At 36.4% G+C, this 27,780-nt stretch overlaps 1 protein-coding gene across 4 annotated transcripts in view; it reads left to right on the forward strand.

The window, feature by feature from the left end:
- Positions 1 to 27,780, forward strand: part of MARCHF1 (membrane associated ring-CH-type finger 1) — a 402,183-nt gene that overhangs the window by 249,085 nt on the left and 125,318 nt on the right. For all 4 annotated transcript variants that reach the window (XM_053658330.1, XM_053658331.1, XM_053658329.1 and 1 more), the window contains exon 3: positions 18,842 to 18,892. In XM_053658330.1, the coding sequence (XP_053514305.1) occupies positions 18,842 to 18,892 (51 nt within the window). The remainder of the gene's footprint in view (positions 1 to 18,841; positions 18,893 to 27,780) is intronic.

Below are 27,780 nucleotides of genomic sequence, written 5' to 3' on the forward strand. Positions count from 1 at the left end.
TCTGCTGTTAATTCCATCCAGTGCACTTTTTCTTTTTTTAATATATTTTGATTGTGCTATTACAGTTGTCCTGATTTTTACCCTTTTGTCCCCCTCCGTCCAGCACCCTCCACTCCCTTGTATAGTAATTATATCATCCTTGCTACTTATAGATTAATTTAATTGATTGATTTCTGTCTCCATTATAGATGGTATACCCTGCTTCTTTGTATACCTGGTAACTTTTTTTTAATTTAATTATTTTTCAATACCTGGTAACTTTCAATTGGATATCAGACATTGTGCATTTAACTCTACTGTGGACGGGATATTTTTGTATTCCTAAAAATATTATTGAACTTCGTCCTGGGAGGTCATTTAGTAAGTTGGAAACTGTTCGATCCTTGGGTTTTGCTTTGAGGGTTTTTCAGGGGAGATAAGATAAATTTTTTCCTTGGGTCACTTCTTCCTCATTACTAGGCAAGATTTCCTTAACAAAACTCTCTGAATTATAAGGTTTATCAACTTTGGCTGTTAGCAATAAACATTATTTCTGGCCTTGCATGATACAGGCCACTGTTTCTGACCTTTTTCAGTGGTTCTTTTAGGGCGTTTGCTCATGTGCATGTGCTGATCAGTACTCAGCTGAACATCTAAAGGGTCCCCTTAGCATCTCTCCAGCTCTCTTGCTGTGCCATTGTCTCCTCTCTGATACTGAGCTCTAGAAATCTCACCTCTGTGGTTTTCATTGACTCCCCAAACCACTTCCTCAACCCAGAGAGCCTGCCAGTTTTCGCCTGGGCTCTCTATCCCTGTGCTCTTATCTGGGAACTGTCCAGGTAGAAATCTGGAATAACAGGAGGACTGACTTGATTTGTTGGTCATCTCTCAGGATCACGGTCTTTTTTCACTCATTGTCTTGAGAGTCATTATTTCTTATATTTTGTTGGGTTTTCCTTTTCAGTTGTTTCAGATGTTTCTCCATTACTCCAACTTGGCAAGAAATAGATGGTCAAGTAATTTTCAATGAATTCTGACTATGCAGTATTGCAGTGAGTAATGCTCACACAATTCCACTGCTGGGTAGCCTGATTTACTTTTTAAAGAATAATTCTAGTTGCCACGAAGATAATGGATTGTATATGTGGAAGAGTGTGCTGGGACATAGGGAGTATTACCTTACTACTTTTTTTCCCTGAATATAATTAACATTCTGTTTTAAAGTGTATTCTTTTAATTAAGTGCCAAGGGATAAATGGATAGTGATAGCACCTTTCAAACTGAATTATCTAGCACAGGCCTCACATTATTTGAGTTGCTCTTGTCCTTCACCATTCTAGGGATGACTTAGATTTGGACAAGAACATTGGAGGTGCCTATTAGAAATCTAAGTAGAGATGCTAAATAGGTAGTTGGAGATGATGAGAAAGAGGTCAGACAGATGACCTGAACTTCAGTTCAAAGAAGTGACCAGACAAGGAGTTATGCACCCAGATGCCCTTATCCTATTGGTTGTCAGACCCATGCAGCTGGAAGAGCTCTCCAATGAGCGAGTGAGTATAGACAGAGATGAGAAGAAATCTAAAAATAACCCCCCCAGGGCACTGCAACTTTTAGATATCGGAAAAATAAGAATTCAGTGAAAAGCGTGCTACAAAGATTAATGGAAATAGAGGTGGTATTGGGAAAGAAAGAAGCAATAAAAATAATTGACTTTTATTGGTGTGTGATACCAAGAACTCATAAAACCACAGTTAGTAGTCACAAGTAATACTCTTTTGATGGGAAAGAAAGAAACAGAGCACCTGGCTGGTATAGCTCAGTGGATTGAGCGCGGGTCTGCGAACCAGAGGATCGCAGTTCAATTCCCAGTCAGGGCACATGCCTGGGTTGCAGGCCAGTTCCCTGCAGGCCAATTCCCAGGAGGGGACGCACTAGAAGCAACCATACATTGATGTTTCTCTCCCCCTCTCCTTCCCCTCTAAAGATAAATAAATAAATAAATATTTTTTAAAAAAACAAAGAAACAGAGCAGCGATAGAAGTAACAAAATTATTTACTTCTTCACTGAAGTTCAAGGGATAACTCCACTTGTTACTTATTAAACATTCTTTATCATCAAAAAAGTTTCTGTGTATTATACATTTTAATTATTTTTATACCCTTTAAACTTTCACTTTATTTACTGGATTATCAACAAGCAGCAGAGACATATACGGTTAAAAAGTATTTGTTGATTGAATGAATTAATTAATGAAATAATGAGTACTGAGTAAGTTCAGCTGAATAACCACTGAACTTGTGGCAGAAACTAAGGTGCCACAAGTTAACTAGGGCTGTTGAGCAATTATTTCACTCATTGTTGTCTGTTTCATCTGTGAAAATGGAAAGTTAAAAAAAAAAGGTACCTCGTGGACCTGGCATTTTGTGATGCTTTGGTTGCTCGTGCTAATATACCTCCCATAGAATATTGCTTCTAAGATATGGATTTGATAAAATGTGTAATTGCATGCAATAAACCACAGTGATATCTTAAAAGTTAAACACAAGGACTGCTTACATTTCTCATCACTTCTAAAAATTCACATTAAAAGACCATTGGATGCCATAAAAAATAAAATAAAATGTCATTCTAAACATAATATTTTAATAAAAATTAAAAAAGATATTAACTGGGTAGAGGCTAAAGCTTTTACATCAAGTATCTCATTTAATTCTTATGATGAAGACACTTAATGATAAGTACTCTTGTTATTTACCATTCAAAATTGCAGAAACTGACCAGAGAAGTTAAGTAAGTTTCCCAAGATTACAGAGCTAATCAACAAATGACAGACCCAGGACTCAAGCTTTGTGATTTCTGACTTGAGATTCTGTGTGTCCAGTACATGTTGTTCTGCGCTGCCTCACAACTACAGGCTATGAAAAGTGAGAGGATTTATTTTTAATTTTCTAAAGCACTTTTTGAATGAAAAATGTATTATCTTTTATCACTTAAATTCTCACTGTTTATTTTCTCTCACCATACTTTGCTTGCCTGTTTTTGTCTTCTATAACACTATTTTTATCATCTATTTTTTTAATACTTGAAATATAAACCTTCTGCTAAATAAATAAATAACTATAACATCATATTCCTTAGGATGTTTTTGGAGAAACACTATAAATTAATTTATCCTATTAACTGTAAACATTTACACATACATGGCATTAATGTCTATAAAAATTTGCTAATTTATCCATTTGAACAACTATGGGTAAAAACTTTCTAGATTCATAATAGTTTCTGCATATAGACTTGTTGCTTAGGAGCCAAGCAAAACTTTGGTAGTGCTGTAAAGTTTTTGGTTGTTAGGTGATGCTTTTTTTCCACCTGACTTTACTCCACCCTGCTCCCTGCCCACAAATGATTTGCCTACCCACTGGTCCCCACGGGACTGATCTTGGGTGTGGAACTGACGTAGGTCAAGTGAGGCAACACCATTGCCAAAACAAATGGAAAACAGCACGTCCTTGGGACTGTGTATGCACTGGGGGCATATTAGTTACCTTTTAACATGATAAATTCAACCTACATGTTTGCGAGTTAAGCTTTCGGTTGCATTTCTATTAAAACAATAGATCTTTATTGATTTTCATGTTGTCTGATTTAGTTCATTTCAATTCTGTCTAGGAGCAACCTCTTAGAACAATCAATATTATTATCTAGGAGGCCATAAAACGACTCTTACCTATCACTATAAAGGCAATTTGCAAGTTACTCAGTGTGAATAAACATTTACAAAATTGTGCATCTTGTACTGTGAAACAAATTTTTTAAATTATGACTAAAGCCAAATAATTGCATCTATAGGATGCTTATGCTTCATTTTTTATATAAATTGAGTCATAGGTATCAGATTTGATAGGCCTCCCAGAGCTTGCCATCATAAGATTTCAATTTTGTTCTTCCATGAAGACTTTCAGAAAAGTAGTTACATAGGCACATAAATTTTCCCAGTGATAAACAGAAATTTACTAACATTTGATTTTGAACCACCAGTATTTTGATGACTGCCCATACCTATCTTCAGTGTCATTGCTAAAATTTTTGTACTTTACATTTTTATGTTTGTCAAAAAATGTAGAAACTGAATTGCTCCCTGGACTATCTTATTATAAGTGGAGATCTTGGAAGTGTTGATTTTTATTCATCCCATACAGTGTGGTTGAAATTCGTTAATTTTTTGAATCTCCTGTGGTCAAAGGTCTTAATGCCTTTTGAACTTCTGATATTGAAGTAGAGAATTTTATGCAGATATTCCAGGCCTTATTTATTTATCCCTAGTTTTTTATATAATGAGGAATTCAAATTTCTTTAATAAGTAGTAATTAATACATGTCCCATTTGTGCACATATATGTCTCAGTGATTTGCACTGAGATTAAAGTTCAGCCCCTTCAGACATTCACTTCTGAGTGGTTGAAATTATGTAAACACTTCTGAAACCCAAGGAAGCTCAAATACATAAATATCCCTTGGCTGGCACAGAGTCAGCTAAAGTAGATGCATTGTAAAACTAGAATTCTAGGTACTACTTTGAGCTCGTATTAGGTTATGGTTCTCTCTACCTCTTTCATATTTCAGCTCATCATCCTAAGTCAAAGTACGATCGCTTCTGACTAATCCGGTACTGCTACCACCGAGTCATAAACAGTGTTACCACCTGGAGGATCTTATAATATTGTATATGAAATCCAGAATATAATATGCAATGACCCAAGTCAGTCCAATGTTGCTTTGTATTTATGACTTTATAATTTAGCCGCATTGATAAAACCAGGTATAGCTTTTGATTTTGCTATTATAAATACATAACAATAAAGGTATGTTGTTTATGAATGAAATGGCATGTAAACTGCCCTCATATTTTGTCTTCAAACAACAAGTGAATAGACATCACTTGTCTATTTTCAAGAATACCCATGTTAATTAATGTCTCTCAGAAACAAACATTGAAAATGAATTATAGTTCTCTTTATTTATCAGACATTAATGGTACTCTGGACAGGTATTGGATTGGATTTAAAGAGAACAGAATAATTTAAATATAATCTCCTCCTTGAGAAAGACTTTATCAAGTAATGGAACTAGAATAATACATATTAACTGACACTCACATTAATTTCAATAGTAATTGCTACTTATCTACAATGAGTCTCCAGAATCTTGATGTAAAAGAAGTTTGTGGACAGGAACATAGAGGATTCTGTATAAGTTGAGTTTGCATTGCAAGCAAACTTTGACTTACATTGTATATTTATTTAGAATGACTTCTGTGTGTGTGTGTGTGTGTGTGTGTGTTGGAGAATCAGGCACTTCATGGAAATCAAGTGAGGCTAAAACCATGCATTTTCAAATCTTCCACTTCTATCATGTTTCATTAAAACATGTGCCAGAAATCCTACTTAGTCTTGTGCTTATAATATTTAAAATCATAAAAAAAACAGAAAAGTAGAATGACTGGCCCAAAGCCACAAGCTAGTGACTGCTGAACTAGTCTGGGATTTGAACCAGGTACATGCTCAAAAACGGACCCTGAATAAATGACAGGGAGAAAAGGACTGAAAATTCATTCTTCTGCTTATTTATTTATTGTTATTATGCATATCATATATTATATTTACCATTTGATGTCTTACTTCATAGCTGTATACCATTTCTTCCCATCTCTTTATGGTATACACATATTTCATTATAATTGTCCATTACAACACATCAGCTCATTAAGACTTCTCTGAAAGTGACCAAGGCCACCGAGACTATCGGTTGTATCACCCAGGTGAGCGCCTGAGGCAGCGCCTTGTCCTAGAGGAGTCAGGAACTCACGCCCCTACCAGCATCCATAGGCGAGCTTCTAAAAGGGGTAGTTTTCGTGTCGTGAAGAAATGCTTTACAACGTAGGTCTGAAACGAAGTTTTTCACATTTTAAGAAATAAATTCAGAGCTTTCATTTCTAACAGATTGTGTCTAATGTAATGAAATATAGCCTGAACATAAATAAGATATAAAGTTTATGTGAAGTATAAGGTTATGCTACCATTTGTTTAGCCTAAACACCTACTTTAATTTAATTCCCACTTTTGAATTTAATTCCCATGACAACCTTGAGAGGACTGTGTTATTATCAGCATTCTACAGATGCATTTGCCCGAGGTCACTCCAGAAGTGGTGTGGTTAGAATTTGAGCCCAACCATTCTGGCACATTTACTACTGACTCCTTCTAATACTACATTAAGCAATAACATTCCAATGCCACTTCCGACCACTTCCTCCTGAATCCAAGTGAGTACATATACTCACATATACTCACAAATTTAATGGGAACATTAAATTTGATTTCACTTTGGACTCTTGTGAGGTTTTCCTACCCTCTATTTTTGTCAAATAATTAATCTAATAAATAATAATGGACAAGAATCCTGAAATCCTTGTTGGAAGTGTGGGCTCATACTTTCTGTTTTTAAAATAGCTGAAGAAGCAGCAACAGAGAGACAAAAATGAAGAGAGAAAGGGTAGGTTAGAGCTGCTGTGATAAATTAGCAGCAGTCTGGCTGTGATCTTTCTCACGCACGCATGAGATCTGCATTCATGCAGACCAAGATTAACTTTCAGGCTGTCTTCCTGAAAGAGCTCCATGAAATGTAGCCTTGAGATGTGTAACTCCAGACTGCCTGGAGGGCTAATATTATCATGTAATGAGGGATTGTCAAAAAAAGGACCTTAAATAAATGACAGTGAGGAAAAGCTCTGAAATATGGGCAATATCAGCTTTCCTAGAACTATGCTCTCATCCATTTCAAGGTCATTTTACCTATTTGTTCAAGTAGGAAAGCCCCATGTGTCCTCAGCTGTTTTACACAACCAGAATTTACATACCCAAGGGTGAAATTTTGTCACACTTCTTTATATGTTACTGACAGAAGGAAGGGAGGAGGGAGAAAGAGCTGAATAATGGAGTGGGGCGGGAATAGAAGTCAGGCACAAGAATGGGATGCTTAAAGTGGCTACATCACATTTAAGTGAAGCTCGTCCAAGGGGCAGGAAAAGGATCACCAACCTGGGCATGGATCCTAATCTTGCTTAAACATATGTTTGCTTGGGTTGCAAAATGTTTAATATTTTAATGTGATTCTATGCCACCACTTAAGGGATGTATTGTGGAGTTTCTCACAGAAACACGACTATTTTCTCATACTAAAGCCATGGCAAACACGCATACATACCCCTGCACACACCATGAGGGATCCAAAGTTTAGTAAAAAAACTAATCTGAACTTTCCTTGACAATGTCTTAAGAAATATATGATCCCTAAGGTACCTTCCATAGAATGGAAAATGAAAACTGCTAATGAAAACATCCCACTGTACAACATATTTTAAATGGTTGGTCTCTAATGTGTGGACTGTCATGTAAAAGCACATCTCCAATCTTAAATGAAGCTCGTAGAAGAAAGTGATGTAACTCTTACAATAAATGTAGTTTGAAAGCTACTTGATAGATTTTTCATAGCTACAGACTGTGGTTGGTCAATGTGACTACACCCCCAGAATGACTTTCTAAGATCTTAATTTGATAAAAATAGTGAAAATCAATAATTTTTTACAAAAGTATATAAAGAATACTAAAGATAATGTTTATCCCTCAGGATCTAGAAAAAAAAGAGATGGCACTTCCAAACTGGATAATTTGGGGAAAATTAATAGTCTGTTCATAACAGGTGTGAGCAGAATATGTAGAAAGTGCAGAGGATAGTTCAGTAACCCCTGGCTGGAAACAGTGGTGAGTGGTTTACCACTCACAGGTTTGAAGAGGCAAAAAGAAGGAACATTTTCCAAAGCCTGAAGACAGAGAGGGCTTTGTGGAAAGGATGGCCTGACAAACGCTGACACCTGCAATTGAGGGACAGAGCCAGCCTCTGGTGGCATCTCAAGGATGGGATAATTATTTTGGTCTTGTGACCCTCCATTCCTACAATCCCCTGCATTGGTGGACTCTGCATTGGTGGAAGAAATTGCAAGTTGGAGAACAAGAGCCTGAGATGAGATCTGTCCAGGGGTGCCTCCTGGACACAGGGCAGCATGGGGAAGGGTGGGACTTGGTCTGTAGGGACAAATAGAGATGAACAGCACACATGACTATAACTCAAATGAACATACGATGTCTTTAATCACTGCTGAAATTCTGAGATCCCAAGACAAAAAGAGCCTAAAAATTAGTGAACTGTTAAGCATTGTTAGGCAAAAATAGTCAAATCATAAGAAATGGGTCTTTATATTTTATTTTTTGCAAAAACAAAATTTCAAGGAAATAGTACATTGAGGGGGCACCACTAAATAGGAGGATTATTTTGAGAGATTTTTACATAGATCAATGAAAAATACAAGAAGTTTAATAAATTATGTGTATAGTCTTAGAATTCTAGGGGCATGAACATAGTCATAAAAACAGAATGTGGAACCAGTAAAATTCCTTATGTTACACTCTTTAAAAGTGTTCAACTTCTGTGCACTGAAAGCTTATGCTTATCTAATCCATGTACTGAGGGAAAACAGCAGTAGTAATTACCTTTGCACATGAGCCACTGAACTGAAATGATCATCTGGTTTTTAGCGGCCATTCCGTGCTCCTTGTTTTCCGACTTTTCATAACTGGAAAGATGTGTGAATTAAATCCTCGGGGCTTTTTCCCTGTGCTCTGGCAATGTAACCAGTGATCACTTGACTATGTTCGTTTTAGTTCCATCCAAATATGACTCAGATTGAAACATTTTCAGTACTGAAGTGTGCAAACTTCTTTTAAAAAAATTTTCCTTTTGCTCTCATGCTAGCAATTGCAGTTACTAACTTGTTCAGAATGGCATGTCATCCATCGGTAGACAGTCTTTCTTTAGAAATGTGTACATCAAGGGCATGTTTTCGTACAGCTTTTCTAAGAGTGGAGGGGAGATTTCCATAGCATGATTTTTATATTCTTTGTTTCCTAGCCAATATCATTATTGGGTCTGTCTGAGTACAGAGGGAGCTTTTAGTCATTATCATTAGCAACAGTGGCAAGTTTTTTCATTAAATTTGATATTTGGGCATCATATATTTATTTTTAAGAAAATTCAGTGTTTTCAGAAAACTCTGTGTAGTGCAAAATTTAACAATAAATGTGACCACTTACAAGTAAGTGTCCTTTTCACAAATCTTTCATTAATGCTAGCAGATCCAAGCTTAATAATTCTGATAGTCCTAGTTTATACTTATACAGTGCTTTACTCTCAGGACTATACCTTCTCCAAGTTTATAGACTTTGTTTCTGCACTATTCTGTAAGGCCTTTAGGCCCATATTGCAAGTTCAGCAAGCCAGGACCAAAGAAGATAAATGATTTTTTATGGTCCATAGTCATGCAGCTGCAGTTCTGATCCAACTGTTGTGACCACACGCCCTGCAGTTTTTCCATCAATCCTACTTGACTCAATTAATTCAGTGCCTTTAGGTTCCTAGTACTATAGTGGGGAACATCAACATCAATTTTTTTGCAGTTCTTTTGATCACACGTACACACACACTTCCTTCATATATATATTTTTTTCTTTGATGAGCAAGAATAATTTTGCCATTTTTGTTTCTTTCATTTTTTTCATTTGATCTTTTACCAAAAAAAAAGACTGAAAAACAAGTAAATTTCATGGTTTATCCATGTTGTTGCAGATGGCAGCACTTCTCTTTTCTACTAACCAATGTTGCCCCAATAAATTTAATTTTAAAAAAATCAATAAAAGTATTCTCCATGTCCAATTTAACCCTCAGAAACTTCCAAAGTACTTCTGTCTTATAAATATAATAAATTAAATTTATAAATAGAAAAAAGAAAAAGAAGTAGAACTGTACCATGCAAAGATATTTAAAGAAAAGGCTAGACTGTCCCCATGGTCCTGCTGCTGCCCCTCCCTCCCACCATGCTGAGGGCCTAAAGGCAGTGACTGTGCATAGATTGATGCATTAATAAGCGATATTGGATGAACATGCTTTTGCTCAGTCAAAAATATATATGTAGCCCTCACTGGGTGGCTCAGCTGTTGCAGCTTCCTCCATACACCAGAATGTTGCAGCTTTGATTCACGGTTGGGGTGCATATGGAAGGCGACCAGTTGATATTTCTCTCATCAATGTTTCTCTCTCAATCCTTTCCTCTCTCTCTAAAGTCAGTAAGCATATCTTTGAGTGAGGATTTAAGTGTATATATGTAAACACATAAATATACATAGAGGTTCTGTATACGCATTATAAAAGAAATGAAATCACCCTCTACATGTTGTCCTTAAGTCCTTTTTTCCTTAATAATATATCATGGATGAGTATTACCACTTGCCAATAGATAAACATATAACTTCATGTTTGTATTATAATATCACACCCATGTATAATTTTACATAAACAAGCATCCAACAGACTCTTACGCTCTTCTGCTCTGTAAGGTATTTTTCCCCCTCATTTTCTCCCTGCTCCTATTTCCTCTTCCACAGGACTCTCCCTCACCCTCTCCCCTCCCAACTCACCCCCCCAGAGACTCATGTCAACACACCTTTGCATATTTCTCCTTGACTTTTTTCTGTGCTCATACCATGCAAATGCATGTCTCCAAACATGTATGTTCACACCTGGCCACTTTTTGTAGGGGTTCTGTCATATGTTTTACAAATAATCATTACACCACTCCTCATTTTACTCTTCATTCTCAGTCCTATCTTGTGGAAATTCTTTTAAGTTAAATGGCAGAATGCCAATTCCTTCTTTTTCATAATCGCATAATATGCCAAGATGTGGTTCAACTATAACTTATTCAGTCACTTCTCTATTGATGAGCATCGTCTATTAGTCAGGATCTAGCTGGGACAGAGAAACTAGACCTTTGGTTTTAACACAGAAAAGTTAATGTAAAGATTGAGTGCCTGGCTGCAAAAGATCATTAACCAGTAATGGAAAAGGACAAAAAAAGAACACTAAGATATTGCAAATGGGGAGTGCAGGTCTGGATGAACAAAGGAAAGCACTTGTAATTATCTAAAGCTGGAAATGGGATCCGTGGAACTGAAACTCAGACTCTTGGGCAAGGGGTGAGTTCGCTGGCTGGTTCTGGTGTCTAAAAAGTGCAACGAGGCTGTTTTGAGGGTGTCAGGAAGACTGTGTGCTGTACTCAGCTGCTGCTACAGCAGGGAACTGCAGCTACAAGGGTGAAGATGCAGTCCTAGGATGACGCTCACACGCACAAGAAGCAGATAAGAAGCCGATAGGAATCAAATAGGATGGAGCCTTTTCAGACTCCCTCTTCCTAGTGAAGCTCCAGAGGGAACCGATAATGAATCAGAAAGATGGTGTGCAGAGTCCCAAGCCCAGAGCAGAATTTAGCAGGGTGGGCTTAATACTTTGAAGCATTAGCTTAACAACTGGCACCTCTTTATTGCCAGGATTATTTTTCCAGTTAAGAACATTGCTGTATCAATTCGTTCACATATCCTTATGTACCAGTGCTTTCATTTCTCTGGGGTAGAATCTCAGGCATGGCATTACTGCATATTATATTTCTAATTTCACCTAATGTTGCCAGATTTTTTCAAATGATACTGCAAAAATTCACATTTCTGCAAGCACATTTTGAGAGTACTCTTTTTTCTTATTCCTGCCAGCAAGAGAAGCTATCACTCTTTTTAACTTTTCCAGCAATGTTTTGTTACTTTAATTCACATTTTCCTGACTGAGATTTTAAGCATTTTTGTTATATATTTATTAACATCTGTAGTTCTTTTTTTTGTGAATTTCTGTTCCTATTTTGCTTAATTTTTTCTATTGGTTTTTTTTAATGTTGCCTTTTTGTGTGAATAGACAAAACTTGTTTATATGTTATAAAAATTGAATTTTATCAGTCTTCCATGTTGTACTTTTTTAACTATGTTATTGTATATTCACTTTAATTTTTGTATTTTTTTCAAGTATAATATAATTAAATATGGCATAGCTTCTGGGTCCCGTATTAGTTATATAGATCTCTGCCACCTCAATGTTGAATTTATAATTTAGGCTTATTTCAAAGGCTTTTGTATTCTTCCCATCTCAGACTGTTCAGTCTGGAGTCTGCAATGACACATACATTGTGATATGGGCTTGACTCTTTCTTCCTCATGGAGAGATGGTTGTCCAGAAGCATTTATTATATTAACTATCCTTTCAGTGTTGACTTGAAATACCAGTTTTGTTATATGTAGAGTGTTTATATCTATTCCTGAATTTATTTCTTATTATGAATTTCACTGACCTTTTTTTTTTAGTTGATTCTTATGGCAATACTATATTGATTTCATCACCATGACATTTCATATGGGCAATACCCAGCATAAGGAGACATCCTCTTTATCATTATTCTCTTAACTATTCTAAAGCATTTATTTTTCTATGTATGTACTTTAAGATCATTTTATCTATCTTCTCTCTGCTTCAGAAAGGAAGAAATAAATCCCCCTGGAGACTTCACTGAAACTACCTTCTCCTTGTATGTCAGTTGGTAGAGGATTTATATTTATTGGAATTAGCTCCCCATCAGAGAATGGTGCTTTCCTTTGTTCAGATTACAACCTATATTCCTCAGTGAGATTTTATAGTTTACATTTTAATAAGATTTTATGATTTTCTTGTGAAATTTATTCCTAAGTGGTTTTTTAAATTGCATTTCTGGATACTTACTGCTAGAAGAAAGGAAGAGATGGGTTTTGCAGTATTTCCATTAGGATAGACTAAACTGTTATAATAAATTTTTAAAATGTGATGGCTCAAAAGAAATACAAGTTGATCTCTCTCTCTCATGACAGTTTAGAAAGTATATTCCAAATTCTCAGGGCTCTTCATAATGTGGTCATTCATGGACTCAAGAGAAGTCAGCTGTGGCTGATATTTCTTGAGATATAATATCGTTATTATGATAATGGTAATATCTCTTGATAATAATATCATTATTGTGTGGCTTCCTGGCTTGCTCTCATACTCACCATCCTAGCTCAGAGCAATATAAAAAGCATGGAAGAAACTTTAGATTTATGGGACCATCAGGAAACTGTCAATTGCTGGCTATATTCACAGCTCACTGGAGAGAACTGAGTCACAGGCCACCTGTAACTGGAAGGGAGATACAATGTGACTGGCAAGATGTATACTGGTTAGTATTCAGTCAATACTGAAGAAGGGAGAATAGATTTTAGAATATTTAGTAGACTCTGTCATGCTGTAATTATTCTGTATCTAGCTATTATACTAAAGTCTCATTAATTGTAGTAGTTTATTTTTTTAAATTAGAGACTCTTGGAATTTCAATAAAACATACTATCAATAAGATTGTTTTACCCCTTCTTTTAAAATATTTTTTCTACAAAATGTTTTTTCTCATTATTGTATTTGCTAGAAACTCTAAGACTAGTTGAGTAATAACAGCAAGAACAAGTATTCCTAACAGAATTTCTTTAATTAATATACTTCTATTATTTTGCCACTTAGGATATTTGGTATTGGTTCTTAGAATATCGTCTTTATTCCTCTAAGGGTTTTCCTTTCATTCTTATTTTACTTAGAACTTACATTATAATAAGACTGCTGAGGTTTGTCAAATTTTTTTGACATTTAATTATAAGATCATGTTTGTCTATTTCAATGTATTAACCTAAGGAATTATGTTGATGCTGAGTGAAATACGCCAGGCAGCAAAAGACAAATACCATATGATCTCACATATAACAGAAACCTAATTAACAAAACAAACACCCAAGCAAAACAGAGCCAGAGGCATGGAAACAAGAAACAGACTGATAGGGACCAGAGGGAAGGGAGGAGGGTGATAAGAGAGGATAGGAGGGCCTAGTTAAAGAACCAGTATAAATGACCGTGGACATGGGCAACAGGGTGGGGATTGACTGTGGGAGAGGGAGGAGGCCCAGGGGAGAGCAATGGGGGAAAATTGGGACAACTGTAATAGAACAATAATTTTAAAAAAAATTATGTTGAGCCCTGGCTGGTGTAGCTCAGTGGATTGAACACGGGCCTGCAAACCAAAGGGTCACTATGTTTGATTCCTAGTCAGAGCACATGCCTGGGTTGCAGGCCAGGTCCCGAGGAGGGGACACATGAGAGGCAAGCACACATTGATATTTCTCTCCCACTCGTTCTCCTTTCCATCCCCCTCTTTAAAAATTAAATAAATAAAATATTAAAAAAACTAAAAAAGAATTATGTTGAACCACTTCTGATAAGGCAATAACTGGAATAATGCAGATTTATTCTATTCGCTGTGCATTTTTTGTGTAAACTGCTGATGTAGCAAAGATATACATTACTATTTAGATAACAGCTAATATTTTTTAAAGAATTTTTTGCATCTGTCATCCCAAATAAGATTAGAGACTAATTTTATTTTCCTTCCTTTTTTTCTTTTTGAGTACTTTCTTAATACATTTGAAGTTTCATTTATGTAAGATTAATAATATGCACTAGGAAAATTTATGCTTCCATGGTAAAGAATAGTGTAAGTGAAATTGGAACTATGTATTCTTTAAAAGTAAGATACAGCTCAGTTATAAAATAATCATGCCTTTAACTTTTTTAGGGGATGCAGATTTTCATTACTTTTCTAATCTCTTCTTCATTGTCTGTCAAGTTTTTCTCTTTGTCTTATAATCTATTTTTCTGATCTTTGCCGTAGCTTTGGTTATGTATCCTTTCTCATTTCTCATATAGCATTTCTTATAGGAAGTTCAGCAACTTTGTAATTATGTTTGAAAGACCCGCTATAAAAATGTATTTATCTTTACTATTTATATCCACTTAATGAGTTTTAGCTTTTATATTTATAATTTTTACTCTATCCTTTCATTTTACTTTGAACTGTGTTTTTTCATAACATAGGCATTTATAGTTATAAATGTTCATCTGGATATAGCTTTTTGCTGTGTTCCAAAGGTCTCAGTATGATATTTTCTAAAGTTTCCAGCGATGATTTTCCAGAGAATTTTTATTGTGTTAGACCAATTCGGTAATTAATTTTCAGGTGATTAAGATTTATTAATCACATTTCAGATTTTTATTTCTAATTTAACTTGCTCAATATCAAAACAAATACCATATAAAACCTCTACATGAATATTTTTGTAAAAGTATTATTTGCGGTCAAATAATTTTTTAATGTTTTATAGACATTAAAAACAGTATTTTTAATTAATATACTCAGACTCTTTATATACCTATTAATTAAATGTTTATTGCTATATTTAATTTTTCTGCATTCTTGTTTATTTTTTGTGTGTATAAGTTACACTGTTTCCAAAGACTTTTCTTCTATTACAAGCTTTAATTACCCTAGCAAAAATAATGTATTATCCACTTAGGATTATTCAGGTGGCTCTTCAAAGTATCTTATTTTTTTTCTTAGGTTAGGAATAAAAAAAGAGAGAGAGAGAGGAATACACTGCAGAATAATGTCATATCAGTGGTCTCTGTGAGTCTGGCCTATTCTGGTTTCTCCACTCAGGAATAGCGAGGTTTTTCCCCTTCAGTTTGCATGTAAAGCCTTCTACAAGCTGCCTTACTGTTCTCCTCTGGTCAGTGATGAAATGCAGAGTATTCATATACAGTCTGTTACGTGTCCAGGCATGTCGCGTATTCTTTATCAAAAACCATTTCCTTTTAGAGGACTATGCCACTTTCCCTCAATTATATATTAAAACAATTTAGTAGTGTTTTTTATTTGCTAAGCATTTTTTCCTTGTTGGTAAAAATTCAACTATGCTTAATGAAGATCAAATGTTTAAAATGATATGTTATTCATAATAATCACAAAAAGCTGATAATATTGGATATACTCATATCACACCAAAAATTAGAAACCTCTTGAAAATATTAAAAAAGCACATGTAAAATGAGAAGTCTCTCCCTCTGCATACTGTAAATGATCTGTTGAAATCCAACATTACCACTTGATGACCTCAGTCTTTTTGTGCAGACTTGTTCGAACTTTTTGGTACCAACTTTTATTGACATACAAGGTCACTATAATTTGGGTAGCAGTAAGTAATGTTAGAGTCTGATACAGCTTCTTTTAATCTAAGGTAAAGAATTTAAGCTGATCATAATGAAGTATGACAACCGTATTCGACTAATCTACAAAGAAGAATATGTTATTGAGATAGTAATGAGACAAGCCACCCAATTAATTAATAGCAAATGAGACAGATTGCTTTGGAAGTCTTCCAAGAGATAAAGTACTTCTGGTGCTTTGCTTCAAAGGCAAGGTAGACCAAACTTCCTTAATCCCTGTGGGTAGAGAAAAAGTTAATTTTCTATGCCTAAATTTTATATGCCAAAATCTAACCCACAACAGAGACAGAACTGCAGGACTGAGAAACTCAGATGTTTACATTAAAATTATGAGTCTGGTAACCCATGATGACCATTATGAAATCCGAGGGAGCCCTTTTGATGTTTTCTCTACCCGAGAGTAACAATGGACATGTTATGATCTTGGAATCTATAAAATGTTTTTATTTATAGCTTGTTGGATTCTTGCAACAATATCCATTTCACAGTGAGGAAATTGAAGTCCTGAAATGTCAAACAATACACTCCTGCTATAGCTGGTAGGCTCCCACAGGTCTAATTGCAAGGCAGCCTTCCTCTCTCCATCACTGCCAGCGTGGCAACCATGGGGAACAGCACCCCCTCTGTTCCCACGTGCTGACTGCAATAGCCACAGTAGAGAATGAAGCCATGGCTAAAAAAAAATTTAACCTTTGCCTAAGCTCATTTATTTTTTCAATGTCTAACCTTGTCTTAGGAAAAAATAGAACGAATGGATTCCAAGTTAAAAGATCTCTGAAGTACTAAATAATCAAACAGATGCTTTCTCCCCATTAGATTGGGGAGCGCTGGTGAAGAGAATGGGAATTATCTCTTTATTATAACCCTGTGCTGAACTCATTCACAATTGTGGAGAGAACCTGACCCTCCTTGTGTTCTCTGAAAACTCCACGAAGTCCTATTTGGTTTGAAGAATCAAGTAATCTGATGCCAAATTAAATTCTCTGCGGTGCTTCTTGTTTCCCCGCTGAAGTGCCTTTCAGTTCTAGCTTCTTAATCTTGTTCTCAAATACCATTTGAATATAGAAAATATAACAAAACACACCACAACAAAACTGCTCTCAAAGCCTATTAATATCGTGTGGTCTATTTACCTCTGTTCTAGTGTGTCGAAATTCCTGAATTTCACTGAGAAGGAAAGATGGATTGCTTTTGTTTTCTAATCTCTGGAAAAGGAGTTGAGACATCAGTAGAAAAGTGCCTCTCTCCATCACCAGAGGAAGCTAATCAAGGAAAAATGTCTGTGGGTAGTAGATACATTAATCTCCCCCTGGATCGGGGGGCTGTTATGAGGTGTAACTAATTGTATCATTGGGATCATCTTGGTCTATAATAACATGCTCCGCAGTGACATCAGTGGTTGTAGGAGATGGATGTTGCATGTAAAGGAAGAAGCACTGTTCAGCTGGAACATCTACCTACAAGCCTGTGGACAACACAGTGACGGTCTGCAGCGAATGCAGCTACTGTGTTTCCACAATAACACAGTCGCCATATCCTGTCATCAGCATGTTTCTGAAGCTGTCTCAAGCTGTCATCATGTGGCAATTTCAGATCCACAGGCTCTTATAACAACTTAGTTCTGAAAAATGACCTCTGTCAAGGTGTCTACTCGAGTCTACTTTAGTGCTGAGCCCAAATGCTCAGAAATTTTCTTTTTAAGAGACTCCTACAGTACTTCAGTGGCAGGGTTAATTCATATCCTTGGTTTCCAATTCAGAAACTTTTGGTTTCCAGACCAAAGTTCTTCCTACATTTTCTATGCAGAAAAGGTGTGCTGTGATCTCTTGCTACATGTTAAATGCAGACATTCTGATTTGCCAGTCACTTATCCACCAGCAGATAATTGGCAGAATGGAAAGAGCCACCAAATGGACTAGTTGGACTTGGCATAGGCCTGAGGTCTGTGACTGCCTGCAACAGACACTTCTGTTCTTCAAGTGAGGCAGTGACACTCTTTAAGGTCCCTTCTTACTTTAAAATTGTATGCGTTGTTTTAAAGTTATTTATTCAAAATCTTTTTTTTTGCTTCTCTTCTACTAAACTGGAAAATCTTTAAGAGGCACAAATGGAGGTTACAATTTCTAAATTAATTTGAAAATTTAAAATTTTAAAATAATGTTAAAAGTATTTTCAATTTAAACAATTAAATGTACTTTTATTTAAAAAGTACCTTTTGGGATTTTTTTAATTTTAAAAGGACAATGGCAGAAAAGACCAATTAAATGCATTTTAAAACAGCAAGTTAGATGGATATACCATGTGCCTGGTATGCAGTATTTAGGGACACGGAACATCAGAATTTACTCAGGATTTCCTGGTGGCAAAAGCAAAAGGGAAAATTAGACTACATTTTTACTATCTAATTTTGTTTCAAAGGAACTGCATATTTTTTTTCCAGAGAAGTAAGCATTTCCTGGAAATAAGTCCATCTACACTGATACATACCCTGAAGTTAATTGAAACATCTTCAAAGGGACATTGATGTGTACTAGAGAAACACAACTTAGTAAGAAACAAGCCATCCTGTGCAAGCTATTTGTATGTTTACGAGAACAACCTAGAGAGAGCATTTACACATCTGCCTGTGCTGTTTTTCTTTTTCTCCGTGATAAAGTCTATTGCCATGCAATTAATCAATGCCTCTAATTTTATTTTGCAGAATGAAAAATCCCCAGGACGATCCGCAAGTCGATCGAGTAATATTTCAAAAGTAGGTGAACTTTATTTTCTTAATTGTTTATTGATGTTCATATTTTATGATTTTGAGCAAATATTTTATAATGTTTAACCTCTAATTCTCATCTGTGAGCAATACACAAATATGACTGGGTAATGACTTTGACTGCAGTAGTTCAAGTTTTGCTGTGATGAAAGGACATGATTTTACACAACAAGACAAGCTGTTTCTTCCTCTTCAGTGCTGTATGCAGAAGAGCATTTGCTACTTTAGAATGTCAGACAAAATCTATGTTTTTCCTTTCTCCTTTTAAGCATCACAGAGCTTCCAGATTACCCAACATGAAACTATATCGACATCCATCATACAATTTCCATGAATTCAATGTTTTGGGAGTTTGGGCTCAACAATGTAAAAATTTAACTCTTCTCGTCACCAGGGCAGGTTTAGGAAATCCATGTAAGACATTAGTTTGGTCATATTTACTTTAGTGTCAACAGATGAGAAAAACAAAATACTCCCTAGGCCACGCCTGTCAAACTCATTTTCACTGGGGGCCACATCAGCCTCGCAGTTGTCTTCAAAGGGCCAAAATAATTTTAGGACTGTTTGAATGTAACTGGTCCTTAACTGTTATGGAGCTGAAATTACATTCGGCCCTTTAAAGGCGACTGCGAGGCTGATGTGGCCCCCGGTGAAGATGAGTTTGACCCCCCTGCCCTAGACTGTCTATATATCCAAGGAAGACACCAGAGTGCTGAAAAAATTTTGTCATGGGAGAGATGTTCTAGGTTTTTATTTTGCCTTGGAAGCAACAATTAAGAGCTAGCCTCTGAAATGTGGCACTACACAATGCATAGCCTTGGTGCTTGGGGAGTGAAAAGTCATTTAGAGCTATATGTCAAGTTGGAAATCTATGACTTCCAAAAATATAGTTCAGACAGAGATAGATTTACCATGAATAAAATGTCCATTACAGGTCCCCTCACTTGCCAGCACCCTTCCACAACCTTGAACTTAATTTTGTATATGTAATTTGTATTTTTTCCTTTAAGAGGGTCCCCAAAATCCTGATAAACCTTATCCACTACAGAATTTAAATCTACTTCCAATTTAAGTGCACTTTAAATTTTTGGTTTATTTTGGGAAACAAAGGACTTCATGACTCATTGCAAAAAGTAGTAGCCAGACTATTAGCATTTCCTTAAGTCGGTTTTCCAAGGCCACTTCCTTCAAGACAAAGCCAGGAGGGCCAGGTTACAGACACTTGCAAACACACGGGGTTGATTACAGGAGGAGAACCCTGACTGTAGGAAACCCTAACATTTCTAACAGACAGTAAGCATGGCTACCTCCTGCCGCATGGGGAGACGACTTCTCTGCGTTACAAGGCTCTGCACTATATGAACATCCTTGGAAAAGGCAACCCAGAACAAAGGCAGTTAATGCTTCTCTCGCAAGACACGCAGAGATACAAGAGACTCGTGGAGAATTGTCTCTTGTATCTCTGTGTGTCTTGCAAGAGAAGCATTAACTGGGAATTGTAGCTCAATATATGATACTGAACATTCTAGTTACATTCAAATCTGGGTACCTTTGTAGATTGAGAGGCAATGGGGTGTAGTGGTTAAGAGTACTAACTCTGGAGAGAGAGGATCTGAGTGCAAGGTGCTTCTTACATGGGTTTTTCACGGATGTAACCCTTAGATCTTCACCTAACCTTCCTAAGACACGGTTTTCTCCTGTGTGGCATGAGAATGCTATCCGTCACCTGTAAAGGTTTTTAATTGGCTGTAAATTAAAACAATGCCTTTGAATTGTCTGTTATCTTAGTCACATCATGGCGAGCCTTGCAGAACATTGTCTTCTATCTGAGCTTAAATGTTAATGTCGACCTAGAAACGTGTAAACGGTCCTGACAACTCCTTGGTCACAGGAAATGTTGTTTCACTATCAGGGGTGAAATTGTATCTGCATTTCCAAACTGCTGTTTGAGCCTGACATAATGCAGCTTGTTTATAACATTTTAGCCTTTTAATTATTTGATCCATAAGGAGTAAAAAAGTCAGGAGTGTAGTTTCCATTCTGTTAGTTCTTCCAGGCTCTGCTATGTATCAATTGTATCATTGTGTGGGAGGCAGGCAGTGCCTGAAAAAAAATTGCATTCTATTCAGGGAGAAATGAAAAGATACCTTCTTTATTTTTTAGGTTTTTTTCTAATTTATTTTTTTAGAGAGAGGGGAAGGGAAGGAGGAAGAGAGGGAGAAACACATGAATGAAATGTGTGGCTGCTTCTCATGTGCCTCTCACTGGGGACCTGGCCCGCAACCCAGGCATGTGCCCTGACTGGAAATAGAACCAGCAGCCCTTTGGTTTGCAGGCTGGTGCTCAATCCACGCCGGCCACACCTGCCAGGGCTGAAAGCTGTCTTCTTCAACCGTCACTCTAATTGTACAACAGCAAAAATCAACTCTCTCACACCTCTGGGGAGAAAGAAGATTTTAGTGGGTATACCTTTTATTTAAGCCAATATAACTTTCCTTTTATTTATGGTCATAATGACAGTTACAAATGCTAAATACATTGTTGAGTCCTTGCTATTTTTTCATGAATTACTAAGTGATAAATTCTTTTTTAAGACCAAGTATGAAATGACAAAATCTAGCAGTGTTATAGGTTTTCTTTTTTATTCCAAAGTAGTGAAGGAGAAAACATTAAAATAGAACAAGGATGCTTTTCCTCTAATTTTGTCCAAATAATTTTTATATCAAAAAGAAGACTGAGTTTTTCAAGACTGAGTTAATCATTATAACAGAGTGATTAAGAGTAAGGCTTTCAGTGTAACTGTTCAGGAGGGGTAACTTCCTTAGTAACTGTGTCTGCAAAAGGAGAAAATGTAACAGTCTCTACCTCTGGGAGTGAGGCTTAGAACACTGGCTTCATGTAGTATTAGCTTTTCTTATTACAGGGCTTCAAGTATTTATATCTCAATAACAACATCAAATAACTCCTCATAGGCCTTTTCTGTAAGCAAGTGAATTTGAGACATGGGTTATAATGTGTACCTTGTTTTCTGACTGGAATGAAAATAAATAAGAGCTTTGACAGGATTAAGTAAGATATTAGTGATATGACATAATTTTATTGAAAAAAAAAGCACTGCATGTTCCTGTTTCCTTAAAAAGTATGCGTAAATATCAATAATAATTAGTAGTATCGTCCATGGTGGCTGTCTTCCTTATCTTTTATCAGGTTCGTTCCATCCCCTATTCCTTACTATGGAAAATCACAGATAACATGGGGGACTGGTCTTAGAATGGGATAGCAGAAATGCATTCCATGCCGTCGAGTCTGCTTTTCTGCCTATGTTTTGCTGTTTCCTCCTGAATCAGTAGACCTTCTAATCAATGTTTGTGGAATGTCTCTCATAAGGAGACTCGTTCTCTACTGGAATTGATGGAGTAATGGAAAAAGTCTTCCAAGTCCTCAGTGATCATAGAATGAAGAAGTTGAAATATGACATATACATCACATATTACATATTGTATGTGATATATATATATATATTATTGAATGGTATAACTTTTAATGCAGAGAACATAACAAAGCAGGCCTGAGACGCATATTCTTAGAAAGACCTGCTGGCATCTGGGAATTAGAGTAGTGCCCCAACTGACAGAGACAGTTCACTGTGCCTAAACTGTACAAACTATGTATTTTGATCTAAAGGCCTGCTTTCCTAGAGGAGTCTAGAATTTTGATATATAGTGGGCAGTGGGGACCTACCTGACCAACTCCAGTAAAAACTAGGCATTGAGTCTCCAGTGAGTTTCCCTGGTAGATGCAGCATCTCACATCGTCACTGGGGGAAGTGCATCCTGTGCAACTCCATGGGGAATAAACTTTTGGAAGGTTGAAAGTTTTCTTTGGTTTCCCTTTGCTGATCTTCCTTTGTCACCTTTCACAGTAATAAGTCTAGCTCTGTGTATGATTATACATTCCATCCTAGGAGCTGTTCTAGAAAAATCACTGAACCTGGGCAGGGTCGTGGCAACCCTTGGTATATTAGTCGAAAAAGTAGAGACAGAAGGCTATGAGGGTTCAGAGAATGATCACTTCCATTTGGAGAAGACAGGATAACATCAGAGAAGGTGTCTTGGAAGAATGGTTCATAAAGAGGCACTTGAAGAATGGATGTGATTTGATCAGCAGTCAGGAAAGTACATTTAAGGGGATATAGGTACAAGGCATAGAAGCTAGAAAACATGGACTATAAGGAGAAAGGTACATAAAATAGTTTTTAGGGCCCTTGACAGGGAACTTTGAAAATAGAATGCATTCTCTTAGTCACATTAGTGTTATCTGGTTTTGAGATGCAGAGATGTGTTAAGAACCCATCAAGATCCTTGAGATTTTTTTAAAGTAAATAGATATGAACCTGAACATTATTTTTGCTATTCAGGACTGTATAAACATGATCTTGCTATTGTGAATATGAAATATCCAAGTGTGGGATAAATAACAAATGTTGAATTATTGATGAACATTAAAAATGTTCTCTGTGGTATTTACCTCTGAATTTTTGTACCATATATTATTCTATTGGAATTGCACTTTTTTACAGTCATTCCAACTTTTAGTTTTTTATTAGTTTATATTTCTAGTTTGTTTTAGCACATGTAAGACAGACAGACATGTGTCTCTTTTTTTCTGTGCTAATAAGATTTGTGTACCTTGGATATGTTAAAGTTGACCAAAAAGCTGCAGAGTAGCTATATAGGTTTAAAACAAAACAATGAATGTGTGATTGCCAAAAGGACTTCTGTGTGAACCTGGCAGCATTTATTCATCCATCACTTACTCTTTCCTCTTTGAAAAGCTGCTTTTGATATTAGTGCTTTATGCTTTTTAACGCACATATGACTCACAAATTGGCTCCTCAAGATGCAAAATTAGCCAAATTTGGTCTTTCTTTTATTTTTCTTGGGTGAGGGATCATTATGTTCAACTAGCAACAGTGTATTATGTATTTCACAAGAAAAACATTTCAAAAGCAAACTGTCAAAAGGAAACAGAGCCTTGTACTTTCAATTCAAATTGACATCTAGGATTTTCTTTTCAATAAAACACTTTATGCTTTTTCATCTATGCAGGAAGCAGCTCACAAAATCTAATCTACTTATGAAAAGAAATTCCAAGGCCACTGCCTTAACAAAATGACATTTCAGGTAGTTTCCACCACGTCCTATTATATTCCTGAGACTTCATTTACTTGACAAAGGTTCATCTAAATTTTTCAGTTGGTCTAGAAACATGTAAATGCTAAGGTAAAGATAGTGCATTGTGTATACAATATTATTCCTAAAGCTTTCTCTTCTCTTGTCTGTATTCTCTAGTTAATTGAGCAATAAATGGAGATGTATGATGTAGTCAATACAATTTATTCAACCAACATTTCATAAGGATGTACTATGTACAAGTCATTACCTGAACCATAGCACTTTAAGTAAGTAGATAGTTTTCTTGGATTAAATACATGCTTTGACTTTACTTCTGTAAATTTTCATTTCTTCCCATTTTGCCAGATTTCCCTTAAGATTCCAAATACTCTCCAGCAAGGTCAAGGTGAAATCATTCCCCAAATGTAAAATGTATTGGGAATTTTTTCAGGTTAACCTGAGCCAAGCATTTGCATCTCTGAACAGGTGTTTAATGTTCTGATTTATTGAGCGATCAACTTGGTTTGCTTATACAAGGGACCTATAAATCAGCCATACCCTCAGACTACATATCTTTAGAGGGTAAGTTTGATAGGTTGATGAAGTAAAATGGGTTGTAGAGTTAAGAAACAACTAAAAATGTGACAGACTAATGTGAGAAGTTTTGTAGAGCCCAAGTCCTAAGACCAAAATTGAAAAGGGGGATAAATTCAGTTGAATTGGCCAAGATGTTGAGAGAAGATTAAGAAAGCCTGAAAACTTCTTATATCCAGAAGCTTTTTCTTTCTCTACACTCACTCTTTGGGTGATCTCATCAAGCCTCAAGACTGGTAATTTGAGAAGCACTGCTCTGGAGCATCTAATATGTTTGTAGGAGGTACAGATTTCTAAATTGTCTAGAGTGCTTTAGAAAGTCCAGGGGGAAAAGTAACACTGAAATTGTTTCAGATTCCTTTGAAATGTGTGAAAATACACACACACACACATGCACGTACACATATACATATATATATATTCATGTCTTTTGGGAGAGAATACTCAGTTTTCATCAAATGAAAAATCTACAAAGAGTAGAATTACATTTCCACGTAACTGTAGGGAAATACACATAAAAGGATAAGTCTTTTGGATGATGATGAGCTTTGTTTGTGTGTTTGGCTAACTCTGGATTGATCTCCATCGGATAGTTATAGAACACCTATGTATTGCATGCAAAACTTAGCTTAGATGTTAGAGATTCAAAGCTGTCAGAGCTACTAAAGTCACTGCCATTATGAAATATGGATCCTAGGATTATTGCACGTTCTCTGGATTGTTATTTCTAGCTGAAAAGTTTTACAGTTCTTTTTTTTATTTGTTGGTTTTCAGAATTTTATCAAAGCCTTAATAACTCTCCTGGACTTCAAGAACTAGGAAAAGCCATATGCTTGGGAAGTTTTGGGTATAGTAGTATGCCAGCTTTGCCTTTAGCAAAGGCATTTTGAGAATCTGGGGGATTCCAGTGCTGGTGTCCAGACTAGGAAAGCTATTGACTTGAACCTTGGTTGAGGTGGCCTCTGTGTCCACAAGCAAAAGCCATCAAGGAGAACGCCTGGATCACAATTCAGGAGCGAGGCAGCTTCTGTTACTGATTAATGAGCATCTGAGTCCACACATATATTCTGGCAAGTAATGGGTACAGGAGGATTTGAAATATATTCTCTACTCTTTCCTTCAGTAATGCGGTCCTTAAATTTATGTAATCTTTATTTAGTTGTGATTTCTTTCAATATTAGTACTGTATTTAATTAATTTAGCCCTCCTTAGTCTTCAGATAAGAGGAAGAGTTGGAGTTTTGGGGGGGGGTTAAGTGTACTTTTAACATGACCAACACATGGAGTGTTGGTAGGGAGAGGGATTCATCTCTAAAGCAAGACATTTTGGCATAAGGGCTGTTTTTAAATTCTACTGTTAAGTGTTGCCAGGGATTAAATCTCTGATCAGAACATTTGCTAAGAAGCTGGGATCAGTAACATTTTTCTCCCCCAACACTTAATTGATGATACAGTCTTCTTTCAACATTTAACCAATTTGCATTCTATTGCCTCTGAACATTCCTTAAAAAAGAGATGACTCTCTTTGTGGAAAGTCCAGAATCAAAGAAATTTTAGTGAAACCAGTTATTTAGAAGGACTATGTTTATGGAGTTGAAATCCAGAAACGAAGCTGCAGGCTGGCTCATGAGTCAGACACGGGAGCACAGGATTACTGCTGGCATTTAGTCCACGTGCCCTGCATCTCCTTAACCGAAGAACTCTGGCTGTCACCAGGAGTGTAGACAGCTGAGATCTCCTGACCCAATGCCCGTCAAGGACAGGCTCCTAAAGATCTGAGAAAATAGGTCATGCCAACCACTTGGTGGGAGAGGATGGGCAGGGCCTGGTGTGGAGTGCCAAGAGATCATGCAGCGCTGGCTGTGGCTTACTTGGCATATACTGACTACCTAGCATATGTCCAATGGACCAGTTCATTTTAACTTAAACTCTTTAGTATTGGACCTGAATATTTTTAAATCCCCTTTCTTTTATTATAATATATATTAGTAGACTTGGGAAATGAGTTATGGATCTCATGTCTTTTAAACCTAACTAATGATAAAAAACATTTCTCACCTATTTTACTGGTGGTGGGGGAAATATTCCTCCAAGAGCCTGGGTCTTTCAGGTCAAGACGAAAAAGATTTGTTTTAGGATATATATACAAAAATATTGTATACAGGGGAATTTTCAGTAGCAAGTATCTGGTTATTTACTCTTCAACAATATTGTTTAGTATGGTAGCCATTAGCCATGGGTGACTATCTAAATTTCAATTAATAAGTTCTTTTGTTGTCTAGCCATATTTAAAGTGCCCAATGCCTACAAATGCTTAGTGGTTTCTATATTGGACAGCGTAGCTGCAGAATAAATACTTCTGTCATCACAGAAAGTTCTATCAGACAGACACTACTGTTGTAGAAAATACGTTAAATTCCTCTGTGACAAGAACTGTGAAGGGTGCCTAGTCATTTTTAACCTAGCCAGAAAAATGATCCCAGTCTGGAAAATAGTGATAATATTAAACAATTTCAACATGGAAGTCCTTAAATCCTGATACCTGCCATTTATTTCGTCTTGCTTAACAAGAAGTACTGAAGAGCAAGTGCTAGGGGTGGGGAAAGGGTCAGCCTGGGGAATGCGAGACACAGCCCTAATCGCTGTGGCCCTGGTTCTGCAGTGATGTGGAACGTTGTTTTTCCGGACCAGATCGCAAAGCTAACGCAGACCCCTATTTTGGTTCCCGTAAGAATTCTAAGAGGAAATGAATATCGTGGTCTTATGGTACCAGGGTGAAAGTTATTTCTTGCCACTGGTCACCTGTGTCATTACACAGAGCAGAAACAGAGAGCAACCTTGCAGTTGTAGTTGCTTTTCCAAAGTAGGGATTTATTGTACCTGAAACTGAATACATTAAATTTATTTCTATAATTTTTGCAGATGCTCATATCTTTTCATGTAATGCATCTCTGACGAGATAAGAATTTATATTCAAAGTCTAGCTAGTCATGAACTAATAGTTTTCTGGACTGTTGGGGGTGAGGCTGGGAGAGGAGATGGTACAAGCATAGGAATGGATACTGGCCCTGGATAACCCTCAGCAGCCACAATTCTCTCCCTCTTGCTT

Source organism: Artibeus jamaicensis, unplaced genomic scaffold (assembly GCF_021234435.1).
Source record: "Artibeus jamaicensis isolate MK-2021 breed Jamaican fruit bat unplaced genomic scaffold, CSHL_Jam_final scaffold_537, whole genome shotgun sequence".
Lineage (NCBI taxonomy): Eukaryota > Metazoa > Chordata > Mammalia > Chiroptera > Phyllostomidae > Artibeus > Artibeus jamaicensis.